The sequence below is a fragment of the Phalacrocorax aristotelis genome, chromosome 34 (genome assembly GCF_949628215.1).
Source record: "Phalacrocorax aristotelis chromosome 34, bGulAri2.1, whole genome shotgun sequence".
Classification (NCBI taxonomy): domain Eukaryota; kingdom Metazoa; phylum Chordata; class Aves; order Suliformes; family Phalacrocoracidae; genus Phalacrocorax; species Phalacrocorax aristotelis.
This window is the reverse complement of record NC_134309.1, coordinates 116,619-139,905: the sequence shown is the minus strand read 5'-3', so window position 1 is coordinate 139,905 and position 23,287 is coordinate 116,619. Positions and strand designations below refer to the sequence as shown.

Sequence of the window (23,287 nt, the reverse complement as noted above, 5' to 3'; positions counted from 1 at the left end):
TTTTGAAAAACGAAGGTTGGGGGTGTTGGGGGGTTTTGGGGGGGGTTGGGGGGGCGGGGTTTGGGGGGGGCGGGTGGCGCCGCCCCGTACCTTGATCAAGGTGACCGTGGCGCTGTAGAAGAGGCTGAGGATGAAGAGGACGATGAAGGTCGAGGCCGTCGCCCAGAGGTTGTTGAGGTCGTCGTCCTCCCCCCTCAGCGAAGCCGTCGAGGAAGGCTGGAGGGGGGGCACAAAAAGGGGGGGAGGGGCGGTTAGCGCCGTCACCCGGCCGGGGGAGGGAGCACCCTGGGGTGCCAAGGGGAGGGAGGGGGCCGTTTTGGGTGGATTTCGGGGGGTTTTGGCTACGGACAAAGCTGGGAAAAGCGGTTTTGGGGTGGGGTGGGGGAGGGGGAGGCACTGCGGGGGGGGGGGAGGCGGGGGGTGCTGAGCAAGCGAGGGTGGGGGTCAGGGTGCTCGCGCCCCAAAATCGGGGGGTTGAGCCCAAATTCGGGGGGGGGGCAGGACCCCAAAATCGGGGGGGTTTTGGGCCCAAAATTAGGGTGTTTAGCCCAAAATATGGGGCTTTTAGCCCAAAGTCCGGGCGGTGCACCCAAAATCGGTGTCTTTATCCCCAAAATCTGGGGGCGCACCCCAAAATCAGGGGGATTTTGGCCCAAAATTAGGGTGTTTGGTCCAAAATCTGGGTGTTTGCCCCAAAATCTGGGGGCACGGCACACCCCCAAAATCAGGGGGATTTTGCCCCAAAATCGGGTGCTTCACCCAAAATCTGAATGTTTCACCCAAAATCTGGGGGGCGCACCCCAAAATCGGGGGGGGGGGTTTGGCACAAAATCGGGGTGTTGAGCCCAAAATCGGGGTGTTTGCCCCAAAATCGTAGGGTTTATGCCCAAAATCCGGGGGGCACACCCCAAAATCGGGGTGTTTATCCCCAAAATCTGGGGGGCGCACCCCCAAAAACGTGGGGTTTTGGCCCAAAATTGGGGTGTTTCACACAAAATCGTGGAGGTTCACCCAAAATCGGGAGGTTTTGCCCAAAATCGGGGTGTTTGGCCCCAAATCGTGGGGTTTTATCCCAAAATCCAGCCTTTGCACCCGGAAAATCGTGGGGTTCAGCCCTGCTGCCTGCAGCCGCCCCCGCCCCCCAATCCCTCCCCCCGCCCCCCCCCCCCGCCCCCACAAACGAGCGCTTTGAGACCCAAAACAGCGTCAGGGTCACGCGCGGGGGGAGGGGGGCGTCCCTTCCCCTCCCCCCCCCCCAACCCTGCTTTAACTTTTGCAGGATTTGGGGGTGGGGGGAGGGGAAAAGGGGCGCGGCTGGTTGCAACGGGCGAGGGGCGGCGCGTGCAAGAGGGCGGCGCAGGAAAAAGGGGGGGGTGTGTGCAAAAGGGGGGGTCGCGTGCAAGGACACGGTGCGTGCAAAAGGACGGCGCGTGCAAGAGGGTCGTGCATGCAAGAGTGCGGCGCGTGCAAAAGGGGGGTGCTTGGGAAAGCACGGTGCCTGCAAGAGGGCGGTGCATGCAACAGGTTCATGCATGCAAGAGGGCGGTGCATGCAAGAGGGCGGTGCATGCAAGAGGGCAGTGCATGCAAGAGCGCGGTGCATGCAAGAGGGTCGTGCATGCAAGAGCGCGGTGCATGCAAGAGGGCGGTGCATGCAAGAGGGCGGTGCATGCAAGAGCGCGGTGCATGCAAGAGGGCGGTGCATGCAAGAGCGCGGTGCATGCAAGAGCGCGGTGCATGCAAGAGGGTCGTGCATGCAGAAGGGCGGCACATGCAAAAGGACGGGGCATGCAAGAGCACGGTGCATGCAGGAAGGTCGTGCGTGCAAGAGCGCAGTGCAGGCAAGAGCACGTTGACTGCAAAAGGATGGTGCAGGCAAGAGGGCGGTGAGTGCAAGAAGACAGTGCATGCAAAAGACTGGTGCGTGCAAAGGGGGGGTGCATGCAAGAGCACGGTGCGTGCAGGAGGGCGGTGCGTGCAAGAGAATCGCGCGTGCAAAAGCACAGTGCATGCAACAGGAGGGTGCGTGCAAGAGAGTGGTGCAGGCAGAAGGATGGCGCATGCAAGGGGGCGGTGCATGCAAAGGCACGGTGCGTGCAAGGGTGTGGCGCTTGCATCAGGATGGTGCATGCAAGAGCACGGTGCATGCAAAAGAACGGTGCGTGCAACAGGGCGGCGTGTGCAAGAGAATCGTGCGTGCAAGAGCACGGTGCATGCAAAGGCACGGTGCGTGCAAGGGCGCGGCGCACAGGGTGCAAGGGGATGCGGCAGGAGGGTGCAAGAGGCGGGAGCGCGCAAGAGGGTGCAGCAAGACACGAGCACTTGCAAGGGGATGCGACGAGGGGATGCAGCAAGACTTGAGCACTTGCAAACGCAGCAGCAAGAGGGTGCAACAAGAAGCGGGACGTTGCAAGGGGGTGCAAGGAAGAGACGAGCACTTGCCAGGGGATGCAGCAGGATGATGCAACGGGACGAAGCAGCAAGAGGCGGGAGCTTGCACGATGGCGCAAGGTTGCAAGACACGAGCACTTGCAAGACGGTGCAAGCAAGAGGCGGGAGCTTGCAAGGGGATGCAAGATGGGAGCACTTGCAAGACGATGCAACAAGACGATGCAACGGGACGATGCAGCAAGAGGCGGGCGCTTGCAAGACGCTGCAAGCCAGATGGTGCCAGCAAGACGTGAGCACTTGCAAGGGGATGCAAGAAGAGACGGGAGCTTGCAAGAGGACGCAGCAAGACACGAGCACCTGCAAACGAGGCATCGAGAGGGGTGCAACAAGGAGCGGGACGTTGCAAGGGGGTGCAAGGAAGAGACGAGCACTTGCAAGGGGATGCAGCAGGACGATGCAACGAGACGGTGGCAACGCGACGACGCAATGAAGTGATGCAACGCGACGACGCAGCAAGAGGCGGGAGCGTGCAAGACGGTGCACGCAAGGCACGAGCGCTTGCGCGAGGCTGACGCTGCAAAGGCCGCCTGCGCCCCAAAGCGACCCCCCTCCCCTTTTTCCACCTCCCTCACCCCCCCCCCTTTCCCAAAAAGCCCTTCCCCCACCCCCAGCCGAGCGGGGAATGCAGGGCCGCCCCTCCCCCCGCCCCCCTCCCCCCAACGCAAAGACCGGGCGCGGCGGCGCTTCTTTTCCATGAGAGGGAAGGGGGGGAAAAAATTATATATATAATAAAATTAATCGATTTTATTGCTAAGGTTTGGAGGGGGGAGGGGCAAAACCTGGGGATTCTTTTTTTTTTTTTTTTTTTGTTTGTTTGTTTTAAAGGAATTTGTGCAAAAAGGAGGTTTGTTTTTTTTTTTTTAAAAAAAAAAAAAAATAAAAGGGGGGGGGGGGGTGGGGGGAGGAGGGGTGGGGGGAGGGGATTTAGTAGCAGGCGCTGGCGGCGTCCGAGAGCACCAGGGACACGTTGATGGAGGTGGGTTTACCCGAAGCTTTATCCACCGACTTCTGAGCAACCTGCAAGGGGATTCGCTCGTGGCCGACCAGGCACGTGAAGACGTTGCCGGCGCCCCAGTCGTCGCTGCGGACCGTGAGGGCGCTGTAGGTGAAGTAGGAGGCGGCCGAGCGGGCCTCGGGGGCGGGCGGGGGCCGTGACGTATTGGGCGGCCGGTATCGGGTCGCCGTTGCGGAGCCAACGGACGAAGAGGTCGGGAGGGTTGAAGCCTTTCACCAGGCACGTGATGGTGGCGGCCTCGTGCATGGCGAGTTGCTCCGGGGGCGGCGGGAAGACGTAGATGGAGGGCGGGGTGGCGTCCGGGCCTGCGGGGGGGGGGGGGGGTGGGGGGTGGGGGGAGGGGAGAGGCGGTCAGCAAAGCGGGCGGGGGCGGTTTGCAGCCCCGGGTTTTTGCAAAAGAAACGGTGCAAATTGCATGGCTTGGGTTTGCAAAATAGGCGGTGCAAATGCATCGCTTGGGGTTTGCAAAACGAGCCGCGGTTGCATGGCTTGGGTTTGCAAAAGGAACGGGGCAAATGCAGCCCTGGGATTTGCAAAGTGAACAGCAGTTGCCTGCCATGGATTTTGCAAAATAGCAGCGCTGCAACCGCACCCGTTTCCCCCCGATTATTTGCAAAAAAAGAGAGGTGGTGCAATTGCACCCGTTTCCCCGATGATTTGCAAGAAAAGAGAGGTGGTGCAACTGCACCCGTTTCCCCGATTATTTGCAAAAAAAATGAGGTGCTCGCAATTGCACCCGTTTCCCCGATGATTTGCAAAAAAAATGAGGTGCTGCAATTGCACCCGTTTCCCCGATTATTTGCAAAAAAAATGAGGTGCTGCAACCGCACCCGTTTCCCCGATTATTTGCAAAAAAAATGAGGTGCTGCAATTGCACCCGTTTTCCCCGATTATTTGCAAAAAAAGAGAGGTGGTGCAATTGCACCCGTTTCCCCCGATGATTTGCAAGAAAAGAGAGGTGGTGCAACTGCACCCCGTTTCCCCCAATTGTTTGCAAAAAAAATGAGGTGGTGCAATTGCACCTGTTTCCCCGATTATTTGCAAAAAAAATGAGGTGGTGCAATTGCACCCGTTTCCCCCGATTATTTGCAAAAAAAGAGAGGTGGTGCAATTGCACCCGTTTCCCCGATGATTTGCAAGAAAAGAGAGGTGCTGCAATTGCACCCGTTTCCCCGATTATTTGCAAAAAAAATGAGGTGGTGCAATTGCACCCGTTTCCCCGATTATTTGCAAAAAAAATGAGGTGGTGCAATTGCACCCGTTTCCCCCAATTGTTTGCAAGAAAAGAGAGGTGGTGCAACCGCACCCGTTTCCCCAATTATTTGCAAAAAAAAATGAGGTGCTGCAATTGCACCCGTTTCCCCGATTATTTGCAAAAAAAATGAGGTGCTGCAATTGCACCATTTCCCCCGATTATTTGCAAAAAAAATGAGGCGGTGCAATTGCACCCGTTTCCCCGATTGTTTGCAAAAAAAAAGAGGTGCTGCAATTGCACCCGTTTCCCCGATGATTTGCAAAAAAAGAGAGGTGGTGCAATTGCACCCGTTTCCCCGATTGTTTGCAAAAAAAGAGAGGTGGTGCAATTGCACCCGTTTCCCCGATTATTTGCAAAAAAAAATGAGGTGCTGCAATTGCACCCGTTTCCCCGATTATTTGCAAGAAAAGAGAGGTGGTGCAATTGCACCCGTTTCGCCAATTATTTGCAAAAAAAATGAGGTGCTGCAATTGCACCCGTTTCCCCCGATTATTTGCAAAAAAAAATGAGGTGGTGCAATTGCACCCGTTTCCCCGATTATTTGCAAAAAAAATGAGGTGGTGCAATTGCACCCGTTTCGCCAATTATTTGCAAAAAAAATGAGGTGCTGCAATTGCACCCGTTTCCCCGATTATTTGCAAAAAAAATGAGGTGCTGCAATTGCACCCGTTTCCCCGATTATTTGCAAGAAAAGAGAGGTGGTGCAATTGCACCCGTTTCCCCGATTATTTGCAAAAAAAATGAGGTGCTGCAATTGCACCCATTTCCCAATTATTTGCAAAAAAAATGAGGTGCTGCAATTGCACCCGTTTCCCCGATTGTTTGCAAAAAAAATGAGGTGGTGCAATTGCACCCGTTTCCCCCGATTATTTGCAAAAAAAATGAGGTGCTGCAACCGCACCCGTTTCCCCGATTATTTGCAAAAAAAGAGAGGTGGTGCAATTGCACCCGTTTCCCCGATGATTTGCAAAAAAAATGAGGTGGTGCAACTGCACCCGTTTCCCGATTGTTTGCAAAAAAAATGAGGTGCTGCAATTGCACCCGTTTCCCCGATTATTTGCAAAAAAAATGAGGTGGTGCAATTGCACCCGTTTCCCCGATTATTTGCAAAAAAAATGAGGTGGTGCAATTGCACCCGTTTCCCCGATTATTTGCAAAAAAAATGAGGTGGTGCAATTGCACCCGTTTCCCCGATTATTTGCAAAAAAAATGAGGTGCTGCAATTGCACCCGTTTCCCCAATTGTTTGCCAAAAAAAATGAGGTGCTGCAATTGCACCCGTTTCCCCAATTGTTTGCAAAAAAAATGAGGTGGTGCAATTCCACCCGTTTCCCCAATTGTTTGCAAAAAAAAATGAGGTGCTGCAATTGCACCCGTTTCCCCGATTATTTGCAAAAAAAAAGAGGTGCTGCAATTGCACCCGTTTCCCCGATTATTTGCAAAAAAAAATGAGGTGGTGCAATTGCACCCGTTTCCCCGATTATTTGCAAAAAAAATGAGGTGCTGCAATTGCACCCGTTTCCCCGATTATTTGCAAAAAAAAAAGAGGTGGTGCAATTGCACCTCTTTCCCCATTTTTTTTTGCAAAAAGAGGTGGTGCCATTGCACCCGTTCCCCCCAGCTTTGCAGAAAACAAGCGCGATGCAATTGCACCCTCTTCCCCTCCTCTTGCAACCCCCCCCCTCCCCCACCCCCCCGACCCCTCCCCCACCCCCCCCCCTCCCCGTTACTCACTCGTGCTCTTCTGCAGCTTGACCTCGGTGGGGAAGAGCAAGTCGGGGTGGGAAACCCTGCAGATATAAACCTCCCCCTTGTCCCAGTCTTCGGCGCAGACGCTGGCCACCTCCTCGACGCTCAGCAGCCCGTTGGGCTGCAGCACCTGGGGCGACCTTTTGCTGTCCAATCGCTCGCCCCCTTCTTTCCGCCAGGTGACGACCAGGCCCAGCGCGCTCGAGAGGTTCCCGACTTTGCACCTCAGCTTGGCCGCTTTCGCCTCGAAAATATCCGCGAAGACGGGGGGGACGACGTGCACCGAGATCTCCTCGTTACCCGCCGGGCCGTCTGCGAGAAACCCATCGATTTCAGTCGTTTCACCCCAAAAGGAGAATTCACACCCCCCGCCCCCGCCCCCGCCGACGCCCACTTACACCCGCACTCCAGGGCTTTGCTCGTGTTGCGCAGCTCCTCCCCCCACTGACACGCGTAGACGGCGCCGCCGTCCCATTCGCTCTCGCTGACGCTCGCCCGGCTGGTGATGACGTAAGCGGCCCCGCCCTCCAGCTCCGCCTTCTCCGTGACGACGCCGGCCGTCAAGGGCAGGCCGTTTCTGAACCAGCGGGGGGGGGAGGGGGAGGCGGGGCGCCGGCCGACGCCCCGGATCTCGCAGGCGACGCTGGAGTTGCGGAAGGGGCCTTCGAAATCCTCGCGGGAAGGCGGGCGGACGGAGAGGGCGGGGTCGTGGTGGGCGGGGTCGTGGTGGGCGGGGTCTGCAAAGAGGGAGGGGCAACAAGGGGGTGAGTGGTTGGGGAAAGCCCCAGTGCTGGGGGGGGGGGGGGGTTGCAGGAGCAGCGGGGCGGGGGGTGCGACATGAGGGTGCGACACGAGGGTGCGACACGAGGGTGTGACACGAGGGTGTGACACGAGGGTGTGACACGAGGGTGTGACACGAGGGTGTGACATGAGGGTGCAACACGAGGGTGCGACACAAAGGGTGCGACACGAGGGTGCAACACGAGGGTGCGACACGAGGGTGCAACACAAAGGGTGCAACACGAGGGTGCGACACGAGGGTGCAACACAAAGGGTGCAACACGAGGATGCAACACAAAGGGTGCGACATGAGGGTGTGACATGAGGGTGCGACACGAGGGTGCAACACGAGGGTGCGACACGGGGGTGCAACACGAGGATGCAACACAAAGGGTGCGACACGAGGGTGCAACACGAGGGTGCAACACGAAGGGTGCAGCAGCACCCGGGTGCGACACGGGGGTGCGACACGGGGGTGCAGCAGCGCGGGGCCGCGGCAGCACGGAGGCCGCAGGTGGAGGCCGCACTCACCGTGGTTGGCCACCTCCACGGCGCGCGCGCCCTGGGGGTGGGCGGCCCGGCAGTAGAAGGGCTGCTGGCCTTTCCCCTCCGGCAGGGGCAGCACGAGGCTGCTGGCGGCCGTGTAGAGCCCGGCGGCCGCGGCGGACGGGAAGGCGGCCACGCCCTGCGTGACGCTGCTCTTGCTCGAGGAGTTCCAGCTGAAGGCGAGGGCGTCGGGGAGGAAACCCACGGCCACGCAACCCACGGCGTAGATCTCCTGCGTGCCGGGCGGGGCGCAAGAAACCAGCGGGAAGAGGCTGGGGGGGCGGGGGGTCTCTGGGGAGGGGGGAGGGGGGAGAGAAGAGGCGTTAGGGGGGAGGGGGAACCCCACGGGGGGGGGCGTGCGGAGCGCCCGCGTTTGGGGGCGGAAGGCGCCCGGTCGGTGCAAAGGGCGCCCGTGCAGGCGGGGAAAACAAATAACCACCCGTGCATGCGCAAAACCCGCCGTTTTGGTGCAAAATGCAGCTGTGCATGTTGAAGACCTGCCGCTTCAGTGCAAAACCCACATGTGCACAAGCAAAACCTGCTGTTTCAGTGCAAAACCCGCCGTTTCGGTGCAAAATGCAGCTGTGCATGTGCAAAATGCAGCTGTGCATGTGCAAAATCCAGCTGTGCATGTGCAAAATCCAGCTGTGCATGTTGAAAACCTGCCGCTTCAGTGCAAAACCCACATGTGCACAAGCAAAACCTGCTGTTTCAGTGCAAAACCTGCCGTTTCAGTGCAAAATCCAGCTGTGCATGTGCAAAATCCAGCTGTGCATGTTGAAAACCTGCTGTTTCAGTGCAAAACCCACATGTGCACAAGCAAAACCTGCTGTTTCAGTGCAAAACCCGCCATTTCGGTGCAAAATGCAGCTGTGCATGTGCAAAATCCAGCTGTGCATGTGCAAAATCCAGCTGTGCATGTTGAAAACCTGCTGTTTCAGTGCAAAACCCACATGTGCACAAGCAAAACCTGCTGTTTCAGTGCAAAACCTGCCGTTTCGGTGCAAAATCCAGCTGTGCATGTTGAAGACCTGCCGCTTCAGTGCAAAACCCACATGTGCACAAGCAAAACCTGCTGTTTCAGTGCAAAACCCGCCGTTTCGGTGCAAAATGCAGCTGTGCATGTGCAAAATCCAGCTGTGCATGTGGAAAACCTGCTGTTTCAGTGCAAAACCCACATGTGCACAAGCAAAACCTGCTGTTTCAGTGCAAAACCTGCCGTTTCGGTGCAAAATCCAGCTGTGCATGTTGAAGACCTGCCGCTTCAGTGCAAAACCCACATGTGCACAAGCAAAACCTGCTGTTTCAGTGCAAAACCCATCATTTTGCTGCAAAATCCAGCTGTGCATGTGCAAAATGTGCCTGTGCATGTGGAAAACCCGCTGTTTCAGTGCACAAAACCCACATGTGCATGTGCAAAACCCACCATTTTGGGGCAAAATCCACATGTGCATTTGCAAAACCTGCTGTTTCAGTGCAAAATCCATCATTTTGGTGCAAAATCCACCCGTGCATGTGTAAAATTCCGCTGTGCATGTGCAAAATCCAGCTGTGCATGTGCAAAATCCATCATTTTGGTGCAAAATCCACCTGTGCATGTGGAAAACCTGCCGTTTTGGTGCACAACCCACATGTGCATGAGCAAAACCTGCTGTTTCGGTGCTAAACCCATCATTTTGGTGCAAAATCCAGCTGTGCATGTAGAAAACCCACCGTTTTGATGCAAAACCCCATCAATTTTGTGCAAAATCCAGCTGTGCCTGTGCAAAACCTGCCATTTTGGTGCGAAACCCCATTATTTTTGTGCAAAATTCACCTGTGCACGTGCAAAACCCACCGTTTCGGAGCAAAACCCACTATTTTGGCACAAAACCCCCCAATTTTGGTGCAACTTCCAGCTGTGCAATAGCAAAACTCACCATTTTGGTGCAAACCCCCCCCCCCCCGTTTTGGTGTGAAACCCCCCAATTCCGGCACAAACCCCCCATTTTGGGGCAAAACCCCCTGTTTTGGTGCAAATTCTAGCTGTGCATGAGCATAATACACCATTTCGGTGCAAAATCCCCCATTTTTGGCACAAAACACCCCAATTATGTGGCAAAACAACCCCATTTTGATGCCCCACAGCCTTTTTTGCAGGATCAGTACATACCAGTACGGGACCAGTACGGGCCGGTACCGGTACCGGCACCCCCAGCTGCCCCAGTAGAACCAGTACGGGCCGGTACCGGTACTGGCACCCCCCAGTGCCCCAGTAGAACCAGGACAGGACCAGTACGGGCCGGTACCGGCACCGGCACCCCCCAGTGCCCCAGTAGAACCAGGACGGGACCAGTACGGGCCGGTACCGGCACCGGCACCCCCCAGTGCCCCAGTATAACCAGGACGGGACCAGTACGGGCCGGTACCGGCACCGGCACCCCCCAGTGCCCCAGTATAACCAGGACGGGACCAGTACGGGCCGGTACCGGTACCGGCACCCCCAGCTGCCCCAGTAGAACCAGGACGGGACCAGTACGGGCCGGTACCGGTACTGGCACCCCCAGCTGCCCCAGTAGAACCAGGACGGGACCAGTACGGGCCGGTACCAGTACCGGCACCCCCAGCTGCCCCAGTATAACCAGGACAGGACCAGTATGGGCCGGTACCGGTACTGGCACCCCCAGCTGCCCCAGTATAACCAGGACAGGACCAGTACGGGCCGGTACCGGTACTGGCACCCCCAGCTGCCCCAGTAGAACCAGGACGGGACCAGTACGGGCCGGTACCAGTACTGGCACCCCCAGCTGCCCCAGTATAACCAGGACGGGACCAGTACGGGCCGGTACCGGTACCGGCACCCCCAGCTGCCCCAGTAGAACCAGGACGGGACCAGTACGGGCCAGTACCGGTACTGGCACCCCCAGCTGCCCCAGTATAACCAGGACGGGACCAGTACGGGCCGGTACCGGTACCGGCACCCCCAGCTGCCCCAGTATAACCAGGACGGGACCAGGACGGGCCGGTACCAGTACCGGCACCCCCAGCTGCCCCAGTAGAACCAGTACGGGCCGGTACCGGTACTGGCACCCCCAGCTGCCCCAGTATAACCAGGACGGGACCAGTACGGGCCGGTACCGGTACTGGCACCCCCAGCTGCCCCAGTAGAACCAGGATGGGCCGGTACCAGTACTGGCACCCGCCAGTGCCCCAGTATAACCAGGACGGGACCAGTACGGGCCGGTACCGGTACCGGCACCCCCCAGTGCCCCAGTATAACCAGGACGGGACCAGTATGGGCCGGTACCAGTACCGGCACCCCCCAGTGCCCCAGTATAACCAGGACGGGACCAGTACGGGCCGGTACCGGTACTGGCACCCCCAGCTGCCCCAGTATAAACAGGACGGGACCAGTACAGGCCGTTACTGGTACCGGCACCCCCAGCTGCCCCAGTAGAACCAGGACGGGCCGGTACCGGTACCGGCACCCCCAGCTGCCCCAGTAGAACCAGGACGGGACCAGTACGGGCCGGTACCGGTACCGGCACCCCCAGCTGCCCCAGTAGAACCAGGACGGGACCAGTACGGGCCGGTACCGGTACCGGCACCCCCAGCTGCCCCAGTAGAACCAGGACGGGACCAGTACGGGCCGGTACCGGTACCGGCACCCCCAGCTGCCCCAGTAGAACCAGGACGGGACCAGTACGGGCCGGTACCAGTACTGGCACCCCCAGCTGCCCCAGTATAACCAGGACGGGACCAGTACGGGCCGGTACTGGTACCGGCACCCCCAGCTGCCCCAGTAGAACCAGGACGGGACCAGTACGGGCCGGTACCGGTACCGGCACCCCCAGCTGCCCCAGTAGAACCAGGACGGGACCAGTACGGGCCGGTACCAGTACCGGCACCCCCAGCTGCCCCAGTATAACCAGGACGGGACCAGTACGGGCCGGTACCGGTACCGGCACCCCCAGCTGCCCCAGTATAACCAAGACGGGACCAGGACGGGCCGGTACCAGTACTGGCACCCCCAGCTGCCCCAGTATAAACAGGACGGGACCTCCCAGAGGCAATTAAAGCTCCCAATTAATGCCCCCCCCAATTAATTAACCCCTCATTAACCCCAAATTTCCCCAAAACCTCATTAAACCCTCATTAGTTTTTGCCCCAAAGCCCAGGAAAAGCCCCCTGAGCCGGGCTTAGTAATTGATCCTGCCTAAACCGGTCTGAATTAGGCCTTAATAGATGGGGGTGGGGCCAGGGTACGGCTAATTAACCCCGATAATTGGGGATTAATTAATTCGAATTACGTTAATAAGGTTCTGGGTCAATAGAGCTCTAGGTATTGATAGATTATTAACTATCGGTTATTAACAAGGTGTGCTTAACAATCGATTATTAATGATTGATTATAACGATATATTGTTAATGAGTAATAAGAACGATCAATCGTTAAGGATTGATTATTATTAATGATCAATTATAACGGTCAATCATTAACAATCAATTAATAAGGATTGAATATTAAGGCTCGATTATTAAGGCTCAGATATTAAGGATTATTAATGATCGATTATTAATGGTCTATTATAACGACCGATCATAACGATCAATTATAACGACCACTTATAATGATACATTATTAACGAGCCGTTATAACAATCAATTATTAAGGATCTGTTATTAACGTTCTATTAATAACAATAAATTGTTAACGATCAATTATAACAATCGAGTGTAACGGTCGATTATTAACAATAGACTATTAACCATCGGTTATTAACGATTATTAGCGCTCGATTATTAACAATCAATCATTAACAATCAATTATTAACGATTAATTATTAACGATCAATAGCTAGTTATTAATATAGATGGCTATTGATGGATTAATAGCTATAGATATCAATATACTCCCCTATTATACGTCCTATCGATATTTAGATATATTAATAAATCAATATTAAGATAATATCTTGGTTATCTGTATTAATCTATTAATAATGCGATTTATTTTCAGCGATAAACCTAATAATCACCTCTAATAATCAGCTAATAGCCATTAATTATTCCTAACGTATTAATTCTCCTCAATACCTAATAAATTCTGCATAATGTCTAATAAAATTTTTAGAATATGGCACAAATTTTGTCTAATATCTAATAAAATTCGTAAAACAACTAATAACTTTCATATAACTAATAGATTTCCGATGATAACGAATAAATTTCGTGTAATAGCTCATAAATTTCACATAGCATCTAATAAATGTCACATAATAGCTATTAATTCTCGTGGAAAATCATATATTTTTACTATCTAGTGAATTTCGTTTAATATCTAATAAATTCCGTACAATATCTAATAAATTTCGTATATCTAATAAATTTCATATAATATCCAATAAATTTCATACAATATCTAATAAATTTCGTATATCTAAGAAATTTCATATAATATCCAATAAATTTCGTACAATATCTAATAAATTTTGTATAATATCTAATAAATTTCATGTAATATCTAATAAATTTTGTATAACTAATAATTTTCGTACAATATATAATAAATTTCATATAATACCTAATAAATTTCATACAATATCTAATAAATTTCATCTAACTAATAAATTTTGTGTAATATCTAATAAATTTCATATATTATCTAATAAATTTCATATAATATCAATTAATTATTCCTAATACATTAATTTTTTCCTTCATATCTAATAAATTTCGTGTAATATCTAATAAATTTCAGATAATAGCTAATAGATGTCATATAATTCCTAAAAAATTTCAGCTAATATCTAATAATTTTCAGATAATATCTATTAATTGCAGATAATATCTATTAATTTCCCACAATACCTAATTAATTTCACATAATACCTATGAATTTCGCATAATTTCCCCATAACACCTAATAAATTTCGCATAAACCCTGACAAATGCTGCAGACGAGACCCCCCAAAACAGAAATTCCGCCGCATCGATTCCCTTTTGGGCCGCCACTAAAATGTTGTCGATTAGCGAAAAACCACGTTAAATCGCCCTTAAAACACGCGATTTTTAAAAAAGCCGTGTTTTTTATCGACATTACGCCAACAATTTCCCCTCGCGATGGCTCGAGTTTTGCCCCAAACTGCCTGAATTCAGCCCAAACCCCTCCTCGTCCCCCTTTCCCGCCACTAAAAAAAGGGTTATTTTGACCCAAAAACCAGGTGCTGTTTTTCAGGCCGGATTCGCTCGGGTGCCTTTTAGTATTTATTGATTTTTTTGGGGGGGGGTTTCATGCAAAAAACAACCCACTCCAAAAAAAAGAGGAATTGGGAAAAACCTGCTTCTCGTTTTTTGCTGTTTTCGAAACCAAAACTGGGCTATTTTTGGCAACTCTGGGTTGAAAAACCCCCGAAGTGCAGCTGCCACCTGCGGCCCCAAAAGCCGCCATTTTGGGCCCCCGACAGAAAATTTAATTTAATTTAATATAATATAATTTAATTTAATTTAATTTCTTGAGGTTTTTTTGCCCTGGCTCTGAAGGCCCCAAAAGGGCCAGAAAAAGGGGATTTTTGTGAGGTCCCAGCACAGCCCTGGGTGAAAAAGTTGTGGTTTTGGGGCCTCGCTGGGACGTGGCGCCCTGAATGTCAAATAGCAACTTTTTTTCCCTATTTTCCTATTTTATTTCGATGGATTTTACTACCAGTTTTATCCCTTCGCTCTCTGCTATGACATTTTCATACTCTATTTTTTAATACGTTCATTTTCTATATTATTATTTATATTTTGAATTTTAAAAGCCATTTATTTATTTTCAATATACTTCTATATTTACTATTTTTTATATATTTAATTTTATATTTTATATGATAGACTTTATTTTATATATGATTTAAATTATATCTATTAAATTTATATATAACTTTTATATCGTATCTATATTTTTTAGAAAATGTTTATATATTAATTTTATATTATGTATAAAACATAAAATTAATATTAAGAAGTTAAAATATAACTTTTATATAAATTTTATATATAAATCTTATATCTATTTAATGTATAAACTTATATATTATTATATATTATATATTACATATATTATTATATATAAGATTTATATATGCTTTATATATTATATATAGATTTTATTTAAAATTATATATAACATGAATTTTAATATAAATTTCATATTATATATAATTTCTATACAATTTTCGTATTATATGTAATTTATATAAATTTCATATTATTTATAATTTCTATATAAATGTTCTATTATTTTTTATAAATTTCATATTATTTAAAATTTTAATATAAATCTATTATACATATTTTTATATAAATTTCATATTATTTATAATTTCTATATAAATTTTCTATTATATAAAATTTTATATAAAAATTAAATCTAATATGAAATTTATATAAATTTCCTATCATAGATAACCTTTGTATAAATTTTATATTATCTATTTTATATTCTAGAAATTAAATATTACATATTGATCTACTTAATTATATATTCTCTATTTCCAGATTTGTTTTTCTCTTACTTAATATTTTTCTCTTTACTAAAAATACATAAAATAGCAAAACAATACCAGGAAGCCCCACACGCTGCCCCAGAAATCGCCACGTTTTGCCTCAAAAACCCTTAAAAAAAGGGGATTCTTGCTGAAAAAGGGGCCGAGAGGTTGTTTTTTTAGCACAAGTGGGAAAAAAAATCAGGTTTTTGGGTTAATTTGGCCTCAAAGCCGAACGGCTGCGACATCTTTGACCCTGGTGCGTCGCTCTTTTCCCCTCAACTCCCCCAAAACCCCATTTTTTGGACCCAAAACAGCCCTGTCCAAGGCTAAGAGCGACCAGGAACCCTAATTATCGCTAATTCATGGAAATAGAAATTAATTGGGAATCAAGGAATTAGAAATTAGATGAATGGGGGGATTTTGTGCCGGTTTTGGTAAATCGGGGGGGGGGGGGGGGGGGGAATGTCCATTTAATTCACAAGAATGGGGCAAAAAGGGTAAAAAACCCATTTTTCAAAGGCCCCACTTACAATTTAATCATCTTTTAATTGATTAGAAATCGTAAAATAGCCAAATTGGGAGGGAAATAATCAGGGTTTTTATCGGAATCAATAAATTTCCTATAAATGAAGGAATTAAAACCATCGATCTCCCATTAAAGGATTTGAATCGGAATTTGGGGGGTTTTAAAGCCAAACTCCTCTGAAAAAAAAAAAACAAACACCAAAAATGAAATTAAATCTTTTTCTACAGAAAAATGGGGTTTGGGATCGGCTTCTCTTAAAAAAAAAAAACCTAAGAATTATAAAAATTAAGATTTTTAAAAAAAAAAAGTCAAGGCTAAACCCCCCGAATTCACCCAAGAGCCCCCAAAATACCACATTTCTTAAAAAAAAAAACTGTGATAAAAGAGGCAAAATCAAGAAGATTCAGAGAAATTGAAATTTGGGGACTTCAACCGGCAAATTTCACTCAACCCCCCCCAAAATATCTCAAAAAAAGGGCAAAATGACCTAAAATGACCATTTTCTATTTTAAAATAATTATTTCTATTTTAAAGTAAATAATTTCTATTTCATAATAAATATTTTCTATTTTAAAATAAATATCTAATATTTTATAATATTTTCTATTTTATCCCTAATTTATTTTAAATATTTTCGATTTTATATCTATAATATTTATATATTATAAATATAAATATAGAATATATTAATATATTTTATATTTCATCTTTTATAAAGATAAAATATATAAATATATTTAATATTTAATATTTTATAAATATAAAATATATGAATATTTTAAATATTTTTATATTTTATAACTATCTACATATAAAATATTTCTATATTTTATATCTTCATATGTTTTCTATCTAAACATCTTGATATTTCAAATTTTAAATATATTTATAAAGAAGCTCCAACAACCACTTAAAAATCCACAAAAAAAAAACACTAAAAAACAGCTCAAATTCCTCCCTGCTTTTCTCCACCAAACAATTTTTGCAGCTTGTTTTGACCCAAAAGGTTATTTTTTCTCCCCATCTCACCCAAACGAAGTGATTTCTCCCCCAGAAAATATATGTATTAATTTTTCTATTTAATATTTTATACTAGGGGAGAAAAAAAATCACTATTTCTACTCTACCCAAAACCACCTCAATTGAATATTAAAAACTGGGGGCTTTTGGCCCATTTTTGCCAGCCAATTGCCCCCAAATTATTCTTTCCACAAAAAAAGTCCCTAAAATTGACTTTTTGTCCTATTTTTCACCGCAGAATCACCTCCAAATGTTTTTTTTTTACCGCAAAATCCCCTCAAAAATTGACTTTCACCTATTTTTGACCACCAAAATCATGCCCAGATTCATTTTTCCCAAAAGACCCTAAAACTGACAGGTTTTTGACCTAAATCTGCCATTGCATTGCCTCCAAATTAATTTTCCCTGGTAGAAAGACCCTAAAATCATGGGGTTTTTTGCCCAAAACGCCATTAAATCACTGATGGATGATTTTTTGCCCATAAAAGATGACCTTAAAATTGACATTTTTGGCCAAATCTGCCGTTAAATCACCTACAAATCACTTTTTTCCACTAAAAAAAGACCCTAAAATCGACTTTTTTTGCCCAATTTTGCCATCCAGTCACCTCGGGGTGATCCCCCCCACACACACAAAAAGACCTGAAAATCGACTTTTTCATCCATTTTTGGCCCTCAAATTGTCGCCGGCCAAAACCCTCGCCCCCTAAAAATTGACATTTTTGACCTCAAATCGCCTCCAAACTGACATTTCCCCCTTAAAACGCCCTAAAACCGACATTTTGACCCACTGACACCCCTTTGGCCCCGTTTTTGGCCCCCGAAAGGGGGGGTCTCCCGCCCTCGAGCCCCCCCCCAGGCCAAAATTTTGGGGACAAAAGGGCCAAAATCGGTGATGGCGAGACGGTGGCGACGAGGACTTACCGGAGGAGACGGTGACGACGGTTCCGCTGCCCCACGCGTCGATACCACCAACATTGCCACGGTGAGGCGGCGCCGCGGCCCCGCCGTGCAAAAACCCCTCCCCCCGCTCACTTCTGGGGGCTAAAACCCGTTTTTTACCATTTTTCGCTTTTCTTAAACCTCTAAAAAACTTTAAAAAAACATTTTTTCCCCCCTCGTTTTTTGGCCCTTTTTGGGTCCGTCCCCGGGGATTAAAACGGGGGTGTTTTTCCTCCTCCTTGTTGCGCTGGCGGGTGCAACAAAAATGTGGAGGTCGTCTTAAAAAATGGGCTAAAAATGGAGAGAAAAGGGAAAAAGAAGCCACAATATGAAAAAGCGTCGCTTTATGGGGGGGAAAATGGCGATAAACAGGAAAAAAATCCCCATATTTGGGAACAATGCCCATATAAGGCAGGGAAATACCTGTATTTTGTTGGGGAAATGATGTAAAAGGCAAAAGCGTCCAAAAATTTGGGGAAAAATGAGTCAAAAAAGGCAAAAGAATCCCAATATTTGGGGCAAAAATAGCGATAAAGAGGAAAAATGTCCATATTTGGGAACAATGCCCATATAAGGCAGGGAATAACCCATATTTGGTGGGAAAGGACATAAAAGGCAGAACCATCTGAATATCTGGGGCAAAATGAGCTAAAAGAGTCAAAACCATGCAAATATTTGGAGAAAAAATGGGTGATAAAGAGGAAAAAACCGTATTTGGGAACAATGCCCATATAAGGCAGGGAAATACCAATATCTGGGGGGAAAAAAAAACCATAAAAGTCAAAAGCATCTTAAAATTTGGGGCAAAACTGGCCATAGAGGGTAAAAGCATCCCCATATTTGCTACAAATATTAACATAAAGGGGAAAAATATCATCATTTTTGTTTAAAAAACGACATAAACAGCAAAATTATTCCCATACCTAAGGGAAAATGACTATGAAAACCAAAAATATGCCAATATTTGGGATAAAAATGGCTCAAAGAAGCAAAAGATCCCTGGATTTGGGGTAAGATTAGGCATAAAAGCCCAAAGTATGTCCAAATTTGGGGCAAAACTAGCAAGAAATAGAAAAACTCCCAACACTTGGCACAGAAATGCCCATAAAGAGCAAAAATATTGACAGGTTTAGGTAAAAAAAAAAGGTAGTAAAAGAAAAAAGGGGACAAAAAGACCCAGATTTTGAGCAAAATAAGTCATAAAGGACAAAAGCAAACCTAGATTTACAATAAAAAGGGCAAAAAAGAGCAAAAGCATCCCAGGTTTGGGTTGAAACAGGACAGAAAAGCAAAACGATGCCCAGATTTGGAGCAAAAACTGGTCCTAGAAGGAAAGGAACCTCAAGCTTTGGGGAAAAATTGATAAACTTGAGGCAAAAACCCCTCACATTCCATGGAAAATTGACAATAAAGGGAAAAACACATCCAGATACAGGGTAAAAATGGGGATAAAAGGAGAAGCGGCTGCAGCTGTGGTGCCGGGGCGGCAGGAAGGGGAAGAGGGCACAAGCAGGGGCTGGTCCCCCGGGAAAGGCCCCCCCGGGCGCAGCCGCTGCCGGGAGCGGAGCTGAGCCCCAACAGCGTTTTTGTCACCGCCTGCACCACCGTGGTAGTATCATCACAACACCCGTAGTCAACACCCATACATGTATAACAAGCAACAACAGCTCCCACGGTGACACAGGGAGGCACAAAATCCCCCCGGCGGCGCAGCCCCCTCCTCTGCGGGGCCACGTGCCCGAGCGCCCACAGCCTCAGCTCCTCCCTCTCAAGCCTCAAAATGCCCAGAAAATTAAAAATTAACCCCTTTTTTGGGGGCAAAAATGGGAATAAAACACAATACATCCCCAGATCCGATTTCAAAGTGACCAGAGAAGGAAAGATCATCCCTAGAGCTGGGCATAACTGGGGCTGCAGGGCAACAGCTTCCTCGTGCTGGGGGCAAGAAAAGGCGTCAAGAGACAAAACATCCCCAGGCTTGGTGCAGAACTGGCTCTAAAAACACAAGAACCCCCATATTTGGGCAATAATTGCCCCAAAGAGAAAGGGCGTGGGCATCTCTGGGGCAAAGGTGCCCACGAAAGGCAAAATATCCCCTGATGTGGGGCAAAACGCACCAGAAGAGCCAAAACAAGAGCCTCAAGAGGCAGAGCCCGGCCAGCTTTGGGTGGGGAATGGTGCCAAGAGCCAGGGTGGGCCCAGCTTTGGGCCGAGCCTGACTCCAAGAGGCAAAGCGGGCCCAGCTTTGGGGCAACCGTGGCCCTAAAGGGCAAAGCGGGCCCAGCTTTGGGTCGAGAATGGCCCTAAAGGGCAAAGCGGGCCCAGCTTTGGGTCGAGAATGGCCCTAAAGGGCAAAGCGGGCCCAGCTTTGGGTCGAGAATGTCCCGAAAGGGCAAAGCGGGCCCAGCTTTGGGTCGAGAATGTCCCGAAAGGGCAAAGCGGGCCCAGCTTTGGGTCGAGAATGTCCCGAAAGGGCAAAGCCTGCCTAGATTTCCAGAAAACAGTGACCTGAAAAGCCAAATGCTCACAAGATTTGTCAAATCTTGCCACCAATTCAAAACTATCACCGTTTTTTGGATGAAAATTTGTACAAACTGGTGTAAAAAGTTGAAATCATGGGGAGAATTTGGGCCAAAGTGTCTGTCCCTGAACAAGCGTCTCCCTGTTTGGGGCAAAACCACCCACGGTCAAAAGCATCCACAGAGTTGGGGCTAAAAACAGCCACTAAAGGGGAAAATCACCCAGAGATTTGGGTCCAAACTGCACATGAAGGGCAAAACATCCCATATTTTTGGTTAAAAACTCACCACAGGAGGAAAAGCCTCCCTCGAGCTGGGCACAACTGGGGGCACAGGGCAAGAGTGTCCTCGTACTGGCAGCAAAAATGGAATTGAAAGACAAAACCTCTCCAGGTTGGCTGCAGAACTGGCGCTAAACACAAAAGCATCCTCATATTTGGGGAAAAGAGCCGTGAAACAGAACAGCCGGGGCCCGTCTGGGGTAAAGTGGCCACAAAAGGCAGGAGGAGCCCGGATTTGGGACCAAAGCAGGCCTAGAAGGCAAACCATGGGCAGGTGTCACGCAGAGCTGGCCTGAGAGGAGAAACCGTGCCCAGATTGGGGCAACATTGCACGAGAAAGGCAAAAAAATAACAATCGGCATTTGATCGAAAGAGGCACCCATATTTGGTGCAGAAATGAGCCTGAGGATACCAATATTGCCACCTTTCCCGGCAAAACAACCCCTAATTATCTAAACCATCCCCAAAATGACACATAAATAGACGGGAAGTGTAAAATAATACTCCTATTAGGAGCTAAATCACAACTCTAAAGTAAAAATATGACCAGACTTGTTATAAATTGGGGAAAAGGTCCAGAACATAGTGATATTTAGGGCACAAATGGGCATAATAAGAAAAAGCATCTTCTAATTGTTGAGGAAGTGGTTAAAAAAGGGAAACCAGTGGCGGGTTTGGTGCAGAATCAGGCAGGAAGGGGAAGAGGGCACAAGCGGGGGCTGGTCCCCCGGGAAAGGCCCCCCCGGGCGCAGCCGCTGCCGGGAGCGGAGCTGAGCCCCAACAGCGTTTTTGTCACCGCCTGCACCACCGTGGTAGTATCAGCAGCACAACAACCACCAGTAGCTCCCACGGTGACACAGGGAGGCACAAAATCCCCCCGGCGGCGCAGCCCCCTCCTCTGCGGGGCCGCACGCCCGAGCACCCACAGCCTCAGCTCCTCCCTCCTTTGCAGCCATAAAAATGCCTCTGGAAAAGGAAAAACAGCATCAGGATTCCTGTAAAACTGGGGATCAACTGTAAAAGAATCCTCAGAGTTTGAGCAACAATGGCCAGAAAACTCAAATGCACCCAAATATTTGCTCCTAGAGGAGCTGTATAGGGCAAATAGAGCCCCGTATCTGGGGTAAAAAAGAACCCTCAGAAGAGAAATCACAGAATCCCAGAATCCCAGGTTGGAAGGGACCTCAGGGACCATCTAGCCCAACCTTTCTGGGAAGAGCCCAGCCTAGACAAGATGGCCCAGCGCCCTGCCCAGACGACTCTTGACGGTGTCCAACGTGGCCGAGTCAACCCCTTCCCTGGGGAGATTATTCCAGTGGTGACTGTCCTCACTGGGAAAAATCTCCCTCTGGTGTCCAGTCGGGATCTCCCCAAGAGCAACCTGTGTCCATCCCCCTTGTCCTCTCCATGGGACTCCGTGTAAAAAGGGAGTCTCCATCTCCTTTGTAGCTGCCCCTTAAGTGCTGGTACAGGGTGATGAGATCCCCTCTGAGCCTCCTTTTCTCAAGGCTGAACAAACCCAGCTCTCCCAGCCTATCCTCGTACGGCAGCTTCCCAGTCCTCTGATCATCCTGGTGGCCCCTCTCTGGGCCCCTTCCAGCCTGTCCCACCCAGTTTGTACAGCGGGGACCAGAACTGCACACAGCGCTCCGGGGTGGCCTGACCAGCGCTGAGCAGAGCGGGATGATGACTTCTTTCTCTCTGCTGGCGATGCCCCTGTTGATGCAACCCAGCACCCCGTTGGCCTTCTTGGCCGCAGCAGCCACTGTTGGCTCATGTTGGGCTTCCCCCCACCAGGACCCCCAGGTCCCTCCCCACAGAGCTGCTCTCCAGCCAGGTGGATCCCAGGCTGTGCTGCACCCCCGGATTATGTTTCCCCAGGTGCAGGACCTTGCACTTCTCCTTGCTGAACTCCATCAGGTTCTTGCCGGCCCACTCCTCCCGCCTACCCAGGTCTCCCTGCAGAGCAGCTCTCCCTGCTGGAGCGTCTCCTTCCCCGCCCAACTTGGTGTCATCAGCAAACCCCACCCGGCTACACTTGATGCCGGGGTCCAGATCCCTTATAAAGCTGCTGAATAACATCGGGCCCAACATCGATCCCTGGGGGACCCCACGTGTGACAGGTCGCCGCTTGGAAAAGGAGCTATTTAACACCCGCCCCGGGTGCGGCCCCTCAGCCAGGATTGGGGACAAAACTAACCCCAAAGAGCAACACCTGCCCCCGCGTGGGGCAAACGTGGGCCCAAAAAGGCAAAAGGCGCCCAGGTTTGTGCAAACCTGGCAACAGAGGGCAAAGTGTCTTCATCTACGGCCCTAAATATCTAAAGCTTCCCCAATATGTCCCAAAATATACATTAAAACTGTAAAATTTGTCATATTATGAGCTAACACAGGCCTAAAAAGAGAAAACATGCCCAGATTTCCTACAAAGCGGGGAAAAGGTCCAGAACATAGTGATATTTAGGGCACAAATGGGCATAATAATAATAAGCATCTGCTAATTGTTGAGGAAGTGGCTAAAAAAGGGAAACCAGTTGTGGGTTTGGTGCAGAATCAGGCAGGAAGGGGAAGAGGGCACAAGCGGGGGCTGGTCCCCCGGGAAAGGCCCCCCCGGGCGCAGCCGCTGCCGGGAGCGGAGCTGAGCCCCAACAATGTTTTTGTCACCGCCTGCATCACTGTGGTAGTATCAGCCTCCC

The 23,287-nt window shown here is 49.2% G+C and overlaps 1 protein-coding gene and 1 gene segment (V, D, J or C); both read right to left on the bottom strand.

The window, feature by feature from the left end:
* LOC142049211 (purine nucleoside phosphorylase-like) overlaps positions 1-2,762 on the bottom strand; it is a 9,480-nt gene extending 6,718 nt beyond the window's left edge. Inside the window, exons 1-2 of the mRNA XM_075076675.1 lie at positions 2,748-2,762; positions 91-216 (exon numbers count right to left, since the gene is read on the bottom strand). Of these exons, the coding sequence (XP_074932776.1) occupies positions 91-216; positions 2,748-2,762 (141 nt within the window). The remainder of the gene's footprint in view (positions 1-90; positions 217-2,747) is intronic.
* A 445-nt stretch (positions 2,763-3,207) lies between these two features.
* On the bottom strand, positions 3,208-18,197 carry LOC142049210 (Ig mu chain C region-like). The segment is given in 5 exon segments: positions 3,208-3,770; positions 6,454-6,780; positions 6,867-7,205; positions 7,780-8,085; positions 17,774-18,197. Coding segments are annotated over 5 exon segments (1,792 nt in total).
* Positions 18,198-23,287: the final 5,090 nt, after the last annotated feature.